The sequence below is a fragment of the Heterodontus francisci genome, chromosome 9 (genome assembly GCF_036365525.1).
Source record: "Heterodontus francisci isolate sHetFra1 chromosome 9, sHetFra1.hap1, whole genome shotgun sequence".
Taxonomy (NCBI): Eukaryota; Metazoa; Chordata; class Chondrichthyes; order Heterodontiformes; family Heterodontidae; genus Heterodontus; species Heterodontus francisci.
In genome coordinates this window covers 9,616,977-9,632,534 of record NC_090379.1, presented here as the reverse complement: position 1 = coordinate 9,632,534, position 15,558 = coordinate 9,616,977, and the positions used below count along the sequence as shown (strand labels likewise).

The 15,558-nt window shown below is 50.7% G+C and overlaps 1 protein-coding gene across 1 annotated transcript in view; it reads left to right on the top strand.

Annotated features, from left to right (window-relative positions):
* The window catches only part of LOC137373305 (cytosolic carboxypeptidase 2-like), an 83,419-nt gene that overhangs the window by 21,230 nt on the left and 46,631 nt on the right, over positions 1 to 15,558 (top strand). Inside the window, exons 6-8 of the mRNA XM_068038127.1 lie at positions 1,596 to 1,743; positions 13,060 to 13,842; positions 14,725 to 14,884. Coding sequence (XP_067894228.1) covers positions 1,596 to 1,743; positions 13,060 to 13,842; positions 14,725 to 14,884 — 1,091 coding nt within the window. The remainder of the gene's footprint in view (positions 1 to 1,595; positions 1,744 to 13,059; positions 13,843 to 14,724; positions 14,885 to 15,558) is intronic.

Below are 15,558 nucleotides of genomic sequence, written 5' to 3'. Positions count from 1 at the left end.
AATTCAGAATTCTATGACTGAGATCATGGCAACATTGATCTATTTAATTAATGCAGATCACATAAGTCATTTTCTGGATATCTTTGAGGTACCTGATTCTCTATGCTGCTCATTGCGCCTAATTCCAGGAAATTTTGGAGTACGTTCGGTGTAATTTAGGGCTGATGCCACATTTCCAGGAAATTCTATGCCAATGGGCAAAATTGGACCTTATCTCATCCATTTCTTTATCAAACTACATGATTTTCTGTCCCGCACCTCGATGGCACCTGAAACACTTCTGACGCCATACTACCTGGGATGAAAGTGGCATCCCTGTCAACTACTTGCAAATGAGGGACCTAACTCATGTTTGAGGATCTCTCTGAAATTGGGCCTGCTGGGTCTTTAAAGAGAGTGCTCCTCCTGCCCAGGACATAACTGAAGGTCACAGAATGGGCCACAACCCTTCCCAAATTGGTATGTAGCTATGTAAGGAGGCCTGTCTTTGGAATTATTAAGATGAGGCCCAATTTTGGTTGAGCCTTGATCCCCCAGCTTCTGGTGCATGCAATGATTTCACTGACCATTTTGGACCTGAAATTAAATGAAATAATAATTAATAGCAGATGCAGGCACTTCAGAGCTCTGCACCATGCACATATGTGTATGATGATGGGTTTTGAAAAGAATTAAATTTATCAAGAAAGAGCAGAGATTTAATTTTACTTTAATCAATAATTTTGAATTTAGTTATATCAGTAAATTCACCTGCGCTGTTAATTTTCATGCTAAGTAGCTGTGGCGAGAAAATTAGCCTAAATCCAGGAAATTTGCAATTGCCATTGACTTGACAGGGGGAGCAGTGGAGCTATTATCAATTTGGTTGTGATGGGGGGGTGGTGGTGGTATTGGCGGAACGGTGAAAAGATCTTGGAAAATCTTTGCACTGCCTAAGTAGTGGCATAATTTGCTAATCCCGTAATTTCCTGAGACGAATCCAATGCTGCAGATTTGCAAATGGTGTGAGCCTCCATGAAATTTTGGGCCAGTGTAATTAGACCCATGCTTCATCCAAGGAAAATAGAGTTTTCCTACACCTGATTGTTTTCCAAGATGTCAAGTGAGGACAGTATCAGATACCCTATAGCACCATCACCCTCCCTCCACTACCCCCTGGTTAAATGCCTGCTAACGGTCATCATTATAATCTACCACATGACTAATGGCCACTTGGCATGAGCTGCTAATTGCAATGAGCACCTTCAAGAGTGGAGTAGAGAGAAATATTTGAGAGGGGAAACAAATGAAAACATGAGAGAATTAAACAGATTGCTTTTATGTTTTGGGGAACATGTTCTGAGCACACACTCCCATTGTTGAGCATTACCTGTTTGAGGGGGGGGGGGGGGGCGGTGGGTGTCAGGAAATGGCAAGCAGGAACCCCACAATTTTCTGCTCACAATGGACAGAAAATCACAGTTGCACAAGTGATTTTTCGATGAGCACTTGCGCATGTAATATTCCCTCCCAGGAGCTTGAGATGACACAATTTACCCTTTCATGTCAAAATAAAAAGAACTGAAAGTAAAGCCTGTGATGCATTTGTCTTGCAGACTATTTGGAACCCCACTTCACCTTTTCTCGAGTGGGCGGCAGTCCCAAGCCCCTGAAGCCGGCAGCCATTAACCTCGACAGGCAGGACAACACACTGATATTTGAAGCCCGATTTGAGAGTGGGAATCTTCAAAAAGTTTTTAAAGTGTGCGTAAGATTTTTCCGTACAGTGCAAGAGGAAATATTCAGCACCAGTATCTGAGTGTGTTGAGTTCGGTAATGCCTTCACTCGTTCGTTCGTTTATTGGCGTCATCGTTTTTCCAGAAGGTTGACTGCCATGGAACTCCACCTATGTCTGTCCTGTGCTGTCCTTACACATTCTGCATAGATCAACTGTATCCAGTCCATTATATCTGTCTATTATATATGCCTTCACTAAGTGCAGTTGAAACCTGTAGACCAATGCGTTATGGGACCTTTCAAGTGCAACTTCCCACTGGGAGCACAGGTTAGGGGAATTTATCTTTGGGTATCTGTGTGTCAGCCGTGGCTCAGTGGTATCATTCTCACCTCTAGGTCGGAAGGTCAGTCTCCTGAGTCTTGAGCATATAATGCAGACTGACACTCCCAGTGCAGCACTGAGGGGGTGTGGTAAAGGCCTGCTTAGGTCAGGAAAGAGAACCCGACCTGAAACCGACCGAACCACAGAGGACCCGGGCCCGACCCGGCCTGAGTCCCTCCGATTTTGCCCTGAGCCCAACCCGACTCGAGCCCACCCCGACTTGACCCAACCTGACCCGACCCGACCATCGATTTACTTACCTTCGGACTCAGAACCTCCAGGAAGCTGCAGCGCGTGTGTGATGATGTCATTGTGATGTCACTCGCTCACTGCGCAGACTCAGTTTCGTCCCCGACTCCCAGCTCAGGTAAGTTTTTTATTTTTAATACTTATCAGCAGAGCACTTACCGTGTGTGTCCAGCCCGACCTGACCTGAGCCTGACCGGGACTCGACCCGACCCGAGCCCGAAAGCTGGGCCCGGTTGAGGGGCCCGACCTGACCCGAACCCGACACATGTCGTCTGGTCCTGTCGGGTTTGGGTCGGGTAGAAAGGCCTTTAGGATGTGGCACTGTCTGAGGTGCTGTCTTTCAGAGAAGACATAAAGCAAGGTGTTGTCTACCCTCTCAGGTGGACGTAAAAGATCCCATGGCCACTATTTTGAAGAAGAGCAGAAGAGTTCTCCTTGGTATCCTGGCCAATAATTGTCCCTCAACAAACATTACTAATTGTATTTAATTGTATTCAAGTGGTGGGCATTCACTTGAGCCCATATAAATAGACGGTGGTTGTTGGCTTTCTGGATTAGAACATGGTAGCAAAAGATGGTTGCCTAAAGGTGAAGTTTGGAAGCAAAGAAAAATAATGAGATAGAAAACTACAATCCTAGTAGCCATTGTGAAAAATGGCAAAAAGTAGGTGTAAATTATTGGGATATGGTTACCCTCCAATGTTTTTGGAGTCTGAACCATATGACCAGTGGAAGATCGAAGTGGATTTGTGGAACAGTTACATCCCTACTAAAGAGGGTACTAAAGAGGTATGGCCTTGGTGTTGTTGCTTCCTACAAGAAGTAAAATCAGAAGTAAAGTATTTTGTGAGTTGGATCTGGTCAGTTGGATAGTGATGAAGGTTTGGCCATTTTATTCGGGTTCTTGAATGAAATTTACAAGAATGATAATCTGTTAAATCCCTATGAGGCATGGTCAGACTTTGATAGATTTCGAAAAACAGATAGTCGTTCTATGGAGGAATATACCATGGACTTTAATTTGGGATCCCTGGATCAGTACCAGCATTTAAATTGCTGGATTTGTGATCAGTTGTCTCAGATGGACAGGCTGTTGGTTCTAACTGGTATTCGGTTCTCAAAGAGGGAGACCCTGGTGGATTAGATGTCTGCTACCTTGAAAAAAATTCTGGGGAAACATTCCTTTCCTTCAGCCTTCATGGAACAAATGGGACATTACACGGTTATGCAAAGAACAGAGGATTCAATAATTGCCAGATTTCGAAATGGTCCAAATACTGGATGCAGGCATCAATACAATGGAAGAGTTAAAGACAGGCAGAATGAGGATGAAAGCACCATTCGCAGATCTGGCTATTACAGCAGAAGACAGAATTATATCGACAATAATAGGTGAATGAATCCCAAGAATTCCCAAGGACAGTTAGCAGGTGCTTCGGGTGTGACTGAAAGTAACATTATGTGGTGAACTTCCCAAAGCAGAGAGGCAGGATCCTTGGAGGAAAGTATAGGTGGTCTGATTAGCAAGTTTGCAGACGACACTAAGATTGGTGGAGTAGCAGATAGTGAAGGGGACTGTCAGAGAATACAGCAGAATATAGATAGATTAGAGAGTTGGGCAGAGAAATGGCAGATGGAGTTCAATCAGGGCAAATGCGAGGTGATACATTTTGGAAGATCCAATTCAAGAGTGAACTATACAGTAAATGGAAAAGTCCTGGGGAAAATTGATGTACAGAGAGATTTGGGTGTTCAGGTCCATTGTTCCCTGAAGGTGGCAGCACAGGTCAATAGAGTGGTCAAGAAGGCATACGGCATGCTTTCCTTCATCGGACGGGGTATTGAGTACAAGAGTTGGCAGGTCATGTTACAGTTGTATAAGACTTTGGTTCGGCCACATTTGGAATACTGCGTGCAGTTCTGGTCGCCACATTACCAAAAGGATGTAGATGCTTTGGAGAGGGTGCAGAGGAGGTTCACCAGGATGTTGCCTGGTATGGAGGGCGTTAGCTATGAAGAGAGGTTGAGTAGACTAGGATTATTTTCATTAGAAAGACGGAGGTTGAGGGGGGACCTGATTGAGGTGTACAAAATCATGAGAGGTATAGACAGGGTGGATAGCAAGAAGCTTTTTCCCAGAGTGGGGGATTCAATTACTAGTGGTCACGAGTTCAAAGTGAGAGGGGAAAAGTTTAGGGGGGATATGCATGGAAAGTTCTTTACGCAGAGGGTGGTGGGTGCCTGGAACGCGTTGCCAGCGGAAGTGGTAGACGCGGGCACTATAGCGTCTTTTAAGATGTATCTAGACAGATACATGAATGGGCAGGAAGCAAAGAGATACAGACCCTTAGAAAATAGGCGACATGTTTAGATAGAGGATCTGGATCGGCGCAGGCTTGGAGGGCCGAAGGGCCTGTTCCTGTGCTGTAATTTTCTTTGTTCTTTGTTCTTTGAAATAACACATGACACAAAGAATTGTGAGGAAGAGGATGAAGATAATGATGAATCTGAACAAATTTGTACTGGTCACAAGGAGTTTTAGACCTGTGATGAATGTGTTAGTTGTAGACTTGTTTAACTGGGCAGTGCTAAATAGTGTTTGCACTACAACAGTATGTGGAACAGTATGCTTAAATTCCGAAGAAGGGTCACTGACCCGAAACGTTAACTCTGCTTCTGTTTCCACAGATGCTGCCAGACCTGCTGAGTGAATCCAGCATTTCTTGTTTTTGCTTAAATTATTACCTAGATACACTTCTTCTTGGCCTCCTTGTCTCAAGAGACAATGAGTGTGCGCCTGGAGGTGGTCAGTGGATTGTGAAGCAGTGCCTGGAGTGGCTATAAAGGCCAATTCTAGAGTCTCAGACTCTTCCACAGGTGCTACAGATAAAATTGGTTGTCGGGGCTGTTACACAGTTGGCTCTTCCTTTGCGCTTCTGTCTTTTTTCCTGCCAACTGCTAAGTCTCTTCGACTCGCCACACTTTAGCCCCACCTTTATGGCTGCCCGCCAGCTCTGGCGATGGCTGGCAACTGACTACCCATGACTTGTGATCAATGTCACAGGACTTCATGTCATGTTTGCAGATGTCTTTAAAGCGGAGACATGGCCGGCCGGTGGGTCTGGTACCAATGACGAGCTCGCTGTACAATGTGTCCTTGGGGATCCTGCCATCTTCCATGCGGCTCATATGGCCAAGCCATCTCAAGCGCCGATGGCTCAGTAAGGTGTATATGCTGGGGATGTTGGCCGCCTCGAGGACTTCTGTGTTGGAGATACGGTCCTGCCACCTGATGCCAAGGATTCTCCAGAGGCAGCGAAGATGGAATGAATTGAGACATCGCTCTTGGCTGACATACACTGTCCAGGCTTTGCTGCCATAGAGCAAGGTACTGAGGACACAGGCTTGATACACTTGGACTTTTGTGTTCCGTGTCAGTGCGCCATTTTCCCACACTCTCTTGGCCAGTCTGGACATAGCAGTGGAAGCCTTTCCCATCTGCATGTTGATTTCTGCATCGAGAGACAGGTTACTGGTGATAGTTGAGCCAAGGTAGAATTGATGCAAGATTAAGGAGTATAAAAGTACTACTTGCTTTAGGTTTGGTGATGACAGCACATTGAGGTCATTAAAGGGAGTTGTAATTCCGTGTAAAATAGCTGGAGTAAGCCATTTTATAAGTGCTGATGTAGTCACTAGTGAGAGACCTTTGCTGCTGAGTAAACCTTCTATGAAAAAGGCACATATGAAACTTGACATGAAGCATGATAAGGCAATTATTTTTGGAAAGTCAGTAGATCTGCAGTTTACCCAATCAGGACATTATTGTATCCCCTTAAAAAACCTGATGTTTCTCATAGTGCAGAAAGTACAGGCGGCCTGGGAGTCTGTGAACCGACTTAAAAGTCTATTGCACGGGACTGCCCTGTGCAGCACCCTCCACCCCAGGTCCCCGATGTAAAGGAGGACGACTCCCACGTAGAGAGACCTCCATCGGGGTTTCCCCTCACCGCCAGATGGCAATGCGGACCACTAGGGCGTGTCCGGCCAGCTGATGAGGGCGAGGAAGTGGAGAGTGTGCAGGAGCAGCCCGTACAGGAAACCCCTCCGCGCCGATTGGAATGGCACGGAGGGCATTACCAAGAGACGGCTCGAGTTGTGCGGCACCGGCTGCCGAAGAGAGTTTTGAGGCCTGGGTCCGATGAGCAGTTCCAGCCGAGCGGGAGTCAGCTCGGCCGGGAGCGCTCCGCTCTCCTGAGCCCCCTCGTCACCCGCAGTGAGGGGCATCCCAGGGGCTTCAGCTACTCCTCCGCCCATCGGTCCGTCCCTGGAGCCGAGGCACTCTCCTAAGCCGGCGGGGGAACGCCCTGACTGGAGGCAGCCATGTTCCAGACTCGGAATAGATCCCAGTAAAAGACAGGCAACTCCCTCAGAGAGGCGCAGCTAATGGTCTCCGCTGGGAGCTGCGTGTCGTCTTGAAGGCAGTGACACTGGTGGACGAAATACGTTTCCAGCGCACACCATCTTGGAGGACACTCGACGTACAGGTATCTCTGCAGGGTCCGAAGGCGGAGAGTCGCAGCCTGGGTGTAGACGCACACAAGCGACTGGCCGCCCTCCTCGATCGGGAGACTCAGGACCGCGGCAGAGACCCAGTGTTTCCTCTTGCCCCAAAAGAAATCGACGAGTTTCTTCTGGATCTTGGTGGCGAATGCAGGGGGCTGGGCCAAAGTGACCAACCGGTGCAAAGCATCGAGGCCACCAGTTGGTTTATGACCAGCGCTCGGCCCCTGGAGGAAAGCACTCGTGGAGCAGTCCTGTCTAGTGCCCCAGCCGAATGGTGACATTCGCCTCCAAATCCTGCCAGTTTGCCGGCCAGGCTTCCTCAGTGGGGCTAAGGTGGACTCCTAGATAGAGGAGGTACGTGTTGCTCCACGCAAAAGGCGTCAACTCCTCCGACAGGGAGTCCACCCGCCACTGACCCACCAGGAGACCGAAACATTTCTCCCAATTGATCCTCGCGGAGGACGCGGCAGGAAAGGTCTGCTGGCAGTCACGCATCCTCTGCAAGTCAACGGGATGTGTGATTGCGAGGAGCACGTCATCAGCGTAAGCCGAGAGGACGACCCGCATGGCCGGCTCGTGCAGGCCAGACACGGGGCATCCCTGACGCACTCCTCTCCCAAAGCGAAGGGGTGCCGTCAAGGACCTGTTAACTTTGACCAGACACTCTGCGGCGGCGAATAAATGTCGGACCCGCGGCCTGAGTCAGAAAGCGCGCAGAGTCCCGAAAAGGTATTCATGATCCACCCTGTCGAATGCCTTCTCCTGATCGAGGGAGAGAAAGGCGATCGACTGACCAGTCCTCTGGGAAAGATGGATCAGGTCCCGGACCAGGTGGATGTTGCCTGGATGGACCGGCCCGGGACCGTGTACGACTGGTCAGGGTGGATCATGTGGGCCAGCACGGAGCCCAGAATAGACATAGCCCGGGCAAAGATCTTATAATCCGTGCTGAGGAGGGAGACTGGACACCGGTTTTTAAGTAGGCGGAGATCGCCCCTCTTCGGCAGCAGGAGAATGACCGCCCTGCGCCAGGAGAGGGGCATCTCCCCTGTCGCCAGGCTTTCCCCCAGGACCCGCGCGTAATCGTCCCCCAGGCCGTCCCAGAACGCCCTGAGGAACTCCACGGTCAGCCCGTCCAGCCCCGGGAATTTGCCCCTCGAGAGCTGGTGGAGGGCGCCGGTCAGCTCCGCCAACGTGAGCGGAGCCTCCAATCCTTCGGCGCCCTCTGGGCTGACGTGCGGCAGGTCCTCCCACAAAACTCTGCGCACATCCTTGCTGGACGGATCCGGAGAGAACCCCACGCACTGTAATAAGTACGGACCATGAGGCCCATTCCCTCTGGAATCATGATGGAGGATCCGTCATTGGCAAGCAGCTTGATGAGCTGCTTAAGGACCTCCCGCCATTTTTCCAGCGAGTAGAAAAAGGGTGAGGCACAGTGCAAATCTTCCAGGATCTGGATCTGCGACCTCACGTCCGCGCCTTGGGACCCTATGAGCTGCAGGTCCCTCAGTGCGCCCTTCTCTTTGTACGCCTGCCACATGACCGAAGCGGGACTCCAAGTCGAGCACCTTCCAAGTCGGCGCCCGATCTCCGCTTCCCACCTCTTGGTCGACCCCTTTGCGTACTTCTGACAGAAGGCACGGATGTGAGTCTTGCCCACATCCCGCTTCCTTCTCCAGTCGGCCCAGAATCGACGGAACGAGTCCCGGAATCGCTCATCCTCCAGCAGCCGGTTGTTAAAGTGCCAGTACGTGGACCCCGCCCGCGTGCGGAGCAGAGTGAACTCTGCCCACACCAGGTGGTGGTCTGAGCACGGCACCGACCGCATGGAGGCCGCCGAGACGCGGGAGACGTATGCCTGCAAAACGTAGAGGCGGTCGATTTGGGACCCACCTCCTCCAGACCTCCACTTGAAGGCGCTGGAGTCGGGATGCAGATTCCGCCAAGTTGAGGGAGCTGATCAGTCCCCGCAACTTCTCCACTGACACTTGGCCGTGCTGGGGACCGGAGCGATTCCCCCACCTCGAGGGTACAGTTAAAATCCACCCCCCCCAAGGATGATGCATTCGCCGATGGAGCTCAAGAGAGCGGACACTTCTTCAAAGAAGTGCACTTGCAACACGCCGGGCCTGGACGTGTACAAGTTCACAAGGTGGAGCGGCACGCCTTACAGGCGAACGGCGAGGTGGAGCAAGCGGCCCCCGGCACTAGTTCCTTGACCCCCAAGATCTCCGGCTGAAAAGTCGGGGCCAACAAGATAGCCACCCCACTAGAAATAGGGGTGAGGTGACTCATGTAAACCCCACCCTGCCACTCCAGGAGCCAGGTGGCTTCGACTCCCGGTACAGTGTGGATTTCCTGCAGAAAGCTCACTGCATATCTCCCTTCCCTGAGGACTGAGAGATTGTGAAATCTGCGGTGAGACACCCTGCTGCCGTTGATGTTGAGGCTGGTTATCTTCATGTCAAAGGTACTTAAAAACTGTCACCAACACCTCACTGTGAGGAGGGAGCGGAAGTACACCTGGCCTTCCACTCCCCCAGCAACCCATTGAGGACCACATTAAATCGGCGCCTCTCAACCAGTTTCACGCCCGTGCCCTTCCCCGCTTTCTTGGAGGCGTTACGGACGGACTGAATGCACCAGATTCAATCGAGGGCCAGCTGAATTTTATTGCGGCAACCCCTGCATGCCGCAAGGAAATCCCGGAGATCCGCCGTAGGGATGAGAGGAGACTCGATGGGAGGCACGAGGGACTCCACCACCTCACTGGCAATGGAATCAAGGTCGTCCTCCATGCCCCACACCGAGTCTCCATCCTCCTCCGGGTCGTTACCGCCAGTGGCCGACACACCCACCACACACACTGTGGGGCGGACGTCCCAGCTGCGCCAGCTGGTCCCACCTCCGTCACGATCCCACCCCCAGGATCGATGGCGGAAGAGTCCTCTCTGGGTTCTAGGATAGAACTGCAGCCTGTGGGTACCAACGGTTCAGGACCCCCCTCCACCTCCATCCCCATGCCAACGAGTGGTCTGGGGAGATGGAAGCACCCGACTCCGGAAATCCAGCCAGAGCCAGGAACGGAGGTGGAGAGAGGAGGCCATCTCCTGCCCCGCCAGCAGACCCAGCAATTGGGGCAAAATTTTCAATTACAACTGGGTCGGTTGTGTCCTGGTTGGTGGCGGATATTTGCTGGGAGGGCCAACCGTTTGGGGCCTCGCCCTCCCCTCCACTCAGGGCACCCGACCAAGTGGCAGTGGCAGAATGGGACGCGTCCCCAGGCTCCCCCACCACAAGCAGGGCTCTGCTTACTCCTTCAGGAGGGCCTCATGTACAAGTGCCTCCCCCTCCCCTCCATCCTGTGGGGTAGGGAGCTCCTGCCCAGACTTTGCAGCTTTGATGATGGTGGTGGTAGGGGAAACCTGGGGACCTGAACCAGGAGACAGCTCCCCCCCAACAGATTGGCCCTGCACCTCAGGGCCCTGTGTTACCTCTGCGGAGGGGTGCCTTCTCCTCTTTTTCCCAGTTGGGTGCGGAGGCTCAGAGACCTCCATGCCATCAGAGGCCTCCGCCCTCTTTTTTTTTTAGTCACCCTGGGCCTGAGCCCAGCCCTGGGGCAAGTGGGCTCCCCGAGATCAGGTCTTGGGCTGAGCTCAGGCTCGGGTTGTGTCAATGAGTCCGTGGGACGCGTCTCTTGATGTTTATTTTTCCTCCGCGCCTTCCTTCCACCTGGACGGGCACTCCCCACCCCGCTGTAGGCCGTGAAGATCAAAGCCTCCAGAACCAACTGAACAGTGTCTGGTGGAGGTGTAGGGGGAGTGGGAGGAGGTGCAGTGGCGCCACCCTGAACTGCTGAGGTGGAACTGGCAGCTGGGAGGTTGGGGCAGTTCTTACGAACATGCCCCACTCCCTTGCAGACATGGCACCGCGCCCCGTCCAAGGTCCAGAAGATGCGGTAGGCCGCCACCTGGAACTCCACATTGAAGTGGCCATCCGTGACCTCCTCCTGTGCCAGCCGCATAAATAACTGGCGGCGGAAGGAGTACACGTGCTGGAGGCTGTTCTCCCGAAGGCCGAAGGGTGAGCCCCGTCTTTACCTCCCCCAGATGGTGCAGGTGGGGAAGGAGGAGCTCACCAGGAATGAAGGGCGGGACATTCGATAAATGACCCTTTGCGCAGTGGCCTCCAGGGGATCCACTGGCAGAAAAGTCCCGCCCACGATGAGCCCCTTGCTCAGAGCCAGGGATACTGCCCGCTTGGTCTTCAGGAAAAACATCGCCTTCCCGTACATTTTTGAGGCAGCAACAATGGCCGAAGGGCCGACAACCTCGGCCATTGCCTTTACACATACCTCTATTGACATGTTTGGGTGGACGCAGCTTTTGACCCCATGCTTCGATGTTATTAGTGCAAACGGTGACAGGGCAACAGGTGCAGCTGCAGCAGCCGCAGCAGCATATGTGCGTGAAGGCCCCATCACCGGCGAAGAGGGGCTTGCCATGGGGTCGCAGAGCTACGCCCACCCCCAAGAAACAAAGCGCACAACAGTTTTCCCTTTAACACAAGCAATATGATGGGGGGAGGGGAATGGGAGTAGAGGAGGATAGGGCTGAAAAGGACAAGGAGAGGAGAGGATAGGTGGCCAAGTGATGGAAGGGAGAGAACAGCTGCGAGGATGTTACAGTTCAATTGGTGGTTGGAGCACCTTGCTGCAGAGTCTACAGTTCAGTCTTCCAGTTAAGGGAGAGTTCTTCGCCCGGGTCGGATAGAGCTGCCCGGTTCTCTCCCTTTTCTGCTGTTGTATAAAGATTGTCTTCAGCCGGGCAGCTCCAGCCGTCCCATGCCACATAGTTGGGGTTGTGGAGGGAGCCCCTTTTGTGCAGGATGGAAAGTGAACACAAGAGCAAGTACAGGGGCTCCCTATAGAATTTGGCAGCCCCACCCCTGGATCTTCCAGTGCCTCTTCCCTCCCCCACAGTCCAAACAACAAACAGTTCTCTGGTGCTCCAACACCTACCTCTCCAAAATGACTTGCAGGTCTTCTTAGACCTTGAAAAAGTGCAACAATTCCACAGTAAATGCAGCTCTCGTCACTGTGCAGTCACCTCTTTCCAGTTACTCCACTCAGCTGTCTCCTCTCCAGTTACTCCACTCCAGTTGCAGCAGCACAGGTGCAACTGCTCCCCCTGATTGCAGGCAGGAACTGCTTCACAAATTGCCCAACTAATCCTGTTTTTTAAAAAATATTTTAAAAATAACTTTATTAAAAACAGAAATAAACAAAAACTCAAATTAAAATGCCATTCTCGGCGTCGACAATGAACTCCAGTCCCTGCGGTGCCCACCGGTCGCGGAAGGCCTCAAGCGAACGTAACCGTGGAAGAGGGGCAGGCAATCGGGGAGGATGGAACCCCCGACGGCCCGCAGCCTGGACCTGTGAATTGCCACCTTGGCCAGGCCCAGGAGCAGACCGACGAGGAGACCAACCAATCCCGTTTTTTTTTTTTTTCTTTTTTTTTACACTGTAGAGGGAGCTTTACTCTGTATCTAACCCCCGTGCTGTACCTGTCCTGGGAGTGTTTGATGGGGACAGTGTAGAGGGAGCTTTACTCTGTATCTAACCCCTTTTTTTTGTGTTTGATGGGGACAGTGTAGAGGGAGCTTTACTCGGTATATAATACATGCTGTACCTACCCTGGGAGTGTTTGATGGGACAGTGTAGAGAGAGCTTTACTCTGTATAACCCATGCTGTACCTGCCCTGGGAGCATTTAGTGGGACAGTGTTGGGGGAGTGTTACTCAGTATTTAAACTGTACTGTACATGCTCTGGGATTGTTTGATGGGGCAGCATAGAAGGAACCACCATTCATTTTAAGCAAATAGCTGATTGTGACAAAAGGCATTGGCCTTTGAAATTGTAGTCAGCTTGCAATAAGTGAGCTAACAATATCATGTTTGTTTGCAATTCCTCCAAGCACCATATTGAGCTATGGATTAACACGATTCAAAATAAATAGCTTTATAGTACACATATAGAATGTTCTTTAGCTAATATTCACACAGCTTAAATTCTCAGGCCATTGTGCACTTAATACTTTCCTGCCTCTTAATCTGCTGGTTGTTTCCCTTCTTCTACAGTGGAGAACATGAGTACAACCTGATCTTACGCACGGACCTCTATACGGAAAAACACACCCAATGGTATTACTTCCAGGTACAGAACACGCGGGGGGCTGTCCCGTACCGTTTCACCATCATCAACCTGATGAAGTCGACCAGCCTCTACAACACGGGAATGAAGCCACTGATGTATTCCACAAAGGATGCTGACCTGTACCAGATAGGGTGGCGCAGGGTGGGTAACCAGATTAAGTACTACAGAAACAACTATGGCGATGAGAAGCACCAGTACTACTCACTCACTTGGACATTCGAGTTTCCTCATGACGCGGACACTTGCTACTTTGCCCACTGCTATCCCTACACCTACTCCGACCTCCAGGGCTATCTGATGGGCGTGGCCACCGATCCAGCCAAGTCCAAGTACTGCAAAGTCCGGGTGCTATGCCGGTCGTTGGCCGGGAACATGGTTTATGTCCTAACTGTAACCAATCCCTCCGATAGCCCTGAGGCGGCGGCAGGAAAGAAGGCAGTGATTCTGACCGCCCGCGTCCACCCGGGTGAGACCAACAGCTCCTGGATGATGAAGGGTTTCCTCGATTGCCTTCTTGGAAACTCGATGGATGCCAAGCTGCTGCGGGATATGTTCCTCTTCAAAATTGTGCCGATGCTGAACCCTGACGGGGTCATCGTAGGGAATTATCGATGCTCACTCTCCGGCCAGGATTTAAATCGGAAGTACCGGACCTTTTTGAAGGAGACCTACCCCACTGTGTGGTACATCCGGAAACTGATCAAACGGTGAGAGGGAGCACTGCAGGTGCTGTGCATCTTAGAAGATGCAGATTAGTTCTACGGTCCCCATTTCTCATCCAATGTAGGTCATATCTCAGCTGATGAGGTAAACACATTATCCAGTATATAATTGACTATTCAGATGAGGAAGGTCTGAGGGTCGATCACTGTACCATGATGAGCTGACTAAACTCAGTCGAAGAATGTGCGATTGAGGGGGGAGTGTGATTGATGGGATTCAGGCCTGAGTGTGACTTGTACAGCAAGGGACAGTATGAGAAATGCAGATGCAGAGCACAGGGCGGAAGTACAATTGAGCACTGCCTCATGGCTAGGACAGTGCTGTGGGAGGTACAGAATAAAAAATACGTCACCCTTTTAAAAATAAAACTCCATTTCCAACCCAAGAAATATTCACCATTTTGGGACTGCTCTGGTGACATCTCTGCCACATAAAACACTCAGGTCAAGCATGAGGTTAGATACAGAGTAAAGCTCCCCCAACACTGAAGCATCAAATACTCCCAGGTCAGGTACAGTTCGGGTTAGATACAGAGTAAAACTCCCTCTACATTCACCCATCAAACTCTCCCAGGTCAGGTACAGCTCGGGTTAGATACAGAGTAAAACTCCCTCTACATTCACCCATCAAACTCTCCCAGGTCAGGTACAGCTCGGGTTAGATACAGAGTAAAGCTCCCTCCACAATGCCCCAACCTCAGAAGAGCATTGTCTCCTACACCAATGTGATACTTCACATATCCCACACCAGCCATCATGGAACAGATTTTCAAGTTGCTGTCAGGGTGTAAAGCTTTTTAATGCTAGAAGAGGGAAGCTTGTCACTGCTCCATTTGCACTGCTGTTACGTTTCTTATTTCTTTTCAGGTTGATGGAGGAGCGGACAGTTTTTATTTACTGTGATCTCCACGGACACAGTCGGAAGCAGAACATCTTCATGTATGGCTGTCAGAGTAGGCACACAGTGTCATCATATGCCAAACAGCGAATCTTCCCCCTCATGCTTTGTAAGAACTGCTGTGACAAGGTACAATCTAATGATGCCAGGATTTTGATACATCCTTCAACTCTCCAACAGGGAAACCAAGTCCTCTTGTTAGATGTCTAATCTTTTGAATGTTGGGTCTCTACTGATCAGTACAACGGGGCATACTCACCTTCTATAATAATAAAAACAAAAAATGACGGAATTACTCAGCAGGTCAGGCAGCATCTGTGGAGAGAGGATCAGAGTTAATGTTTCAGGTCTGTGACCTTTCAGCAGAAGTGGCAAAGGTCAGAAAAGAATTATGTTTCAAGCTTGTGAAGGGTGGTCGTGTGCGTGGGGAAGAGAACAAATGGAAAGCTGTTTGATAGGGCAGAGGGAGATTAAATAACAAAGCTGTCCTGGGACAAAGGCAAAGAGTGTGTTAATGCTTGTGGTGAAAGGCAAAACGTTAGTCCAGAGAGTGTGTTAATAGCAGAATAATGAGCAGCTCTGACTACATGAAAAACAGGCACATGGTTAAAAAATAAAAGAAAATATTAAAAAATGGCCAGTCATGCTCTGAAGTTATTAAACTCAATATTCAGTCTGCAAGTCTGTAGAGTGCCTAATTGAAAGATCAGGTGCTGCTCCTCGAGCTTGCGTTGATGTTCACTGGAACACTGGAGCAGGTCAAAAGACAGAAATGTTGGCATGTGAGCTGGTGGGGGTGGGGG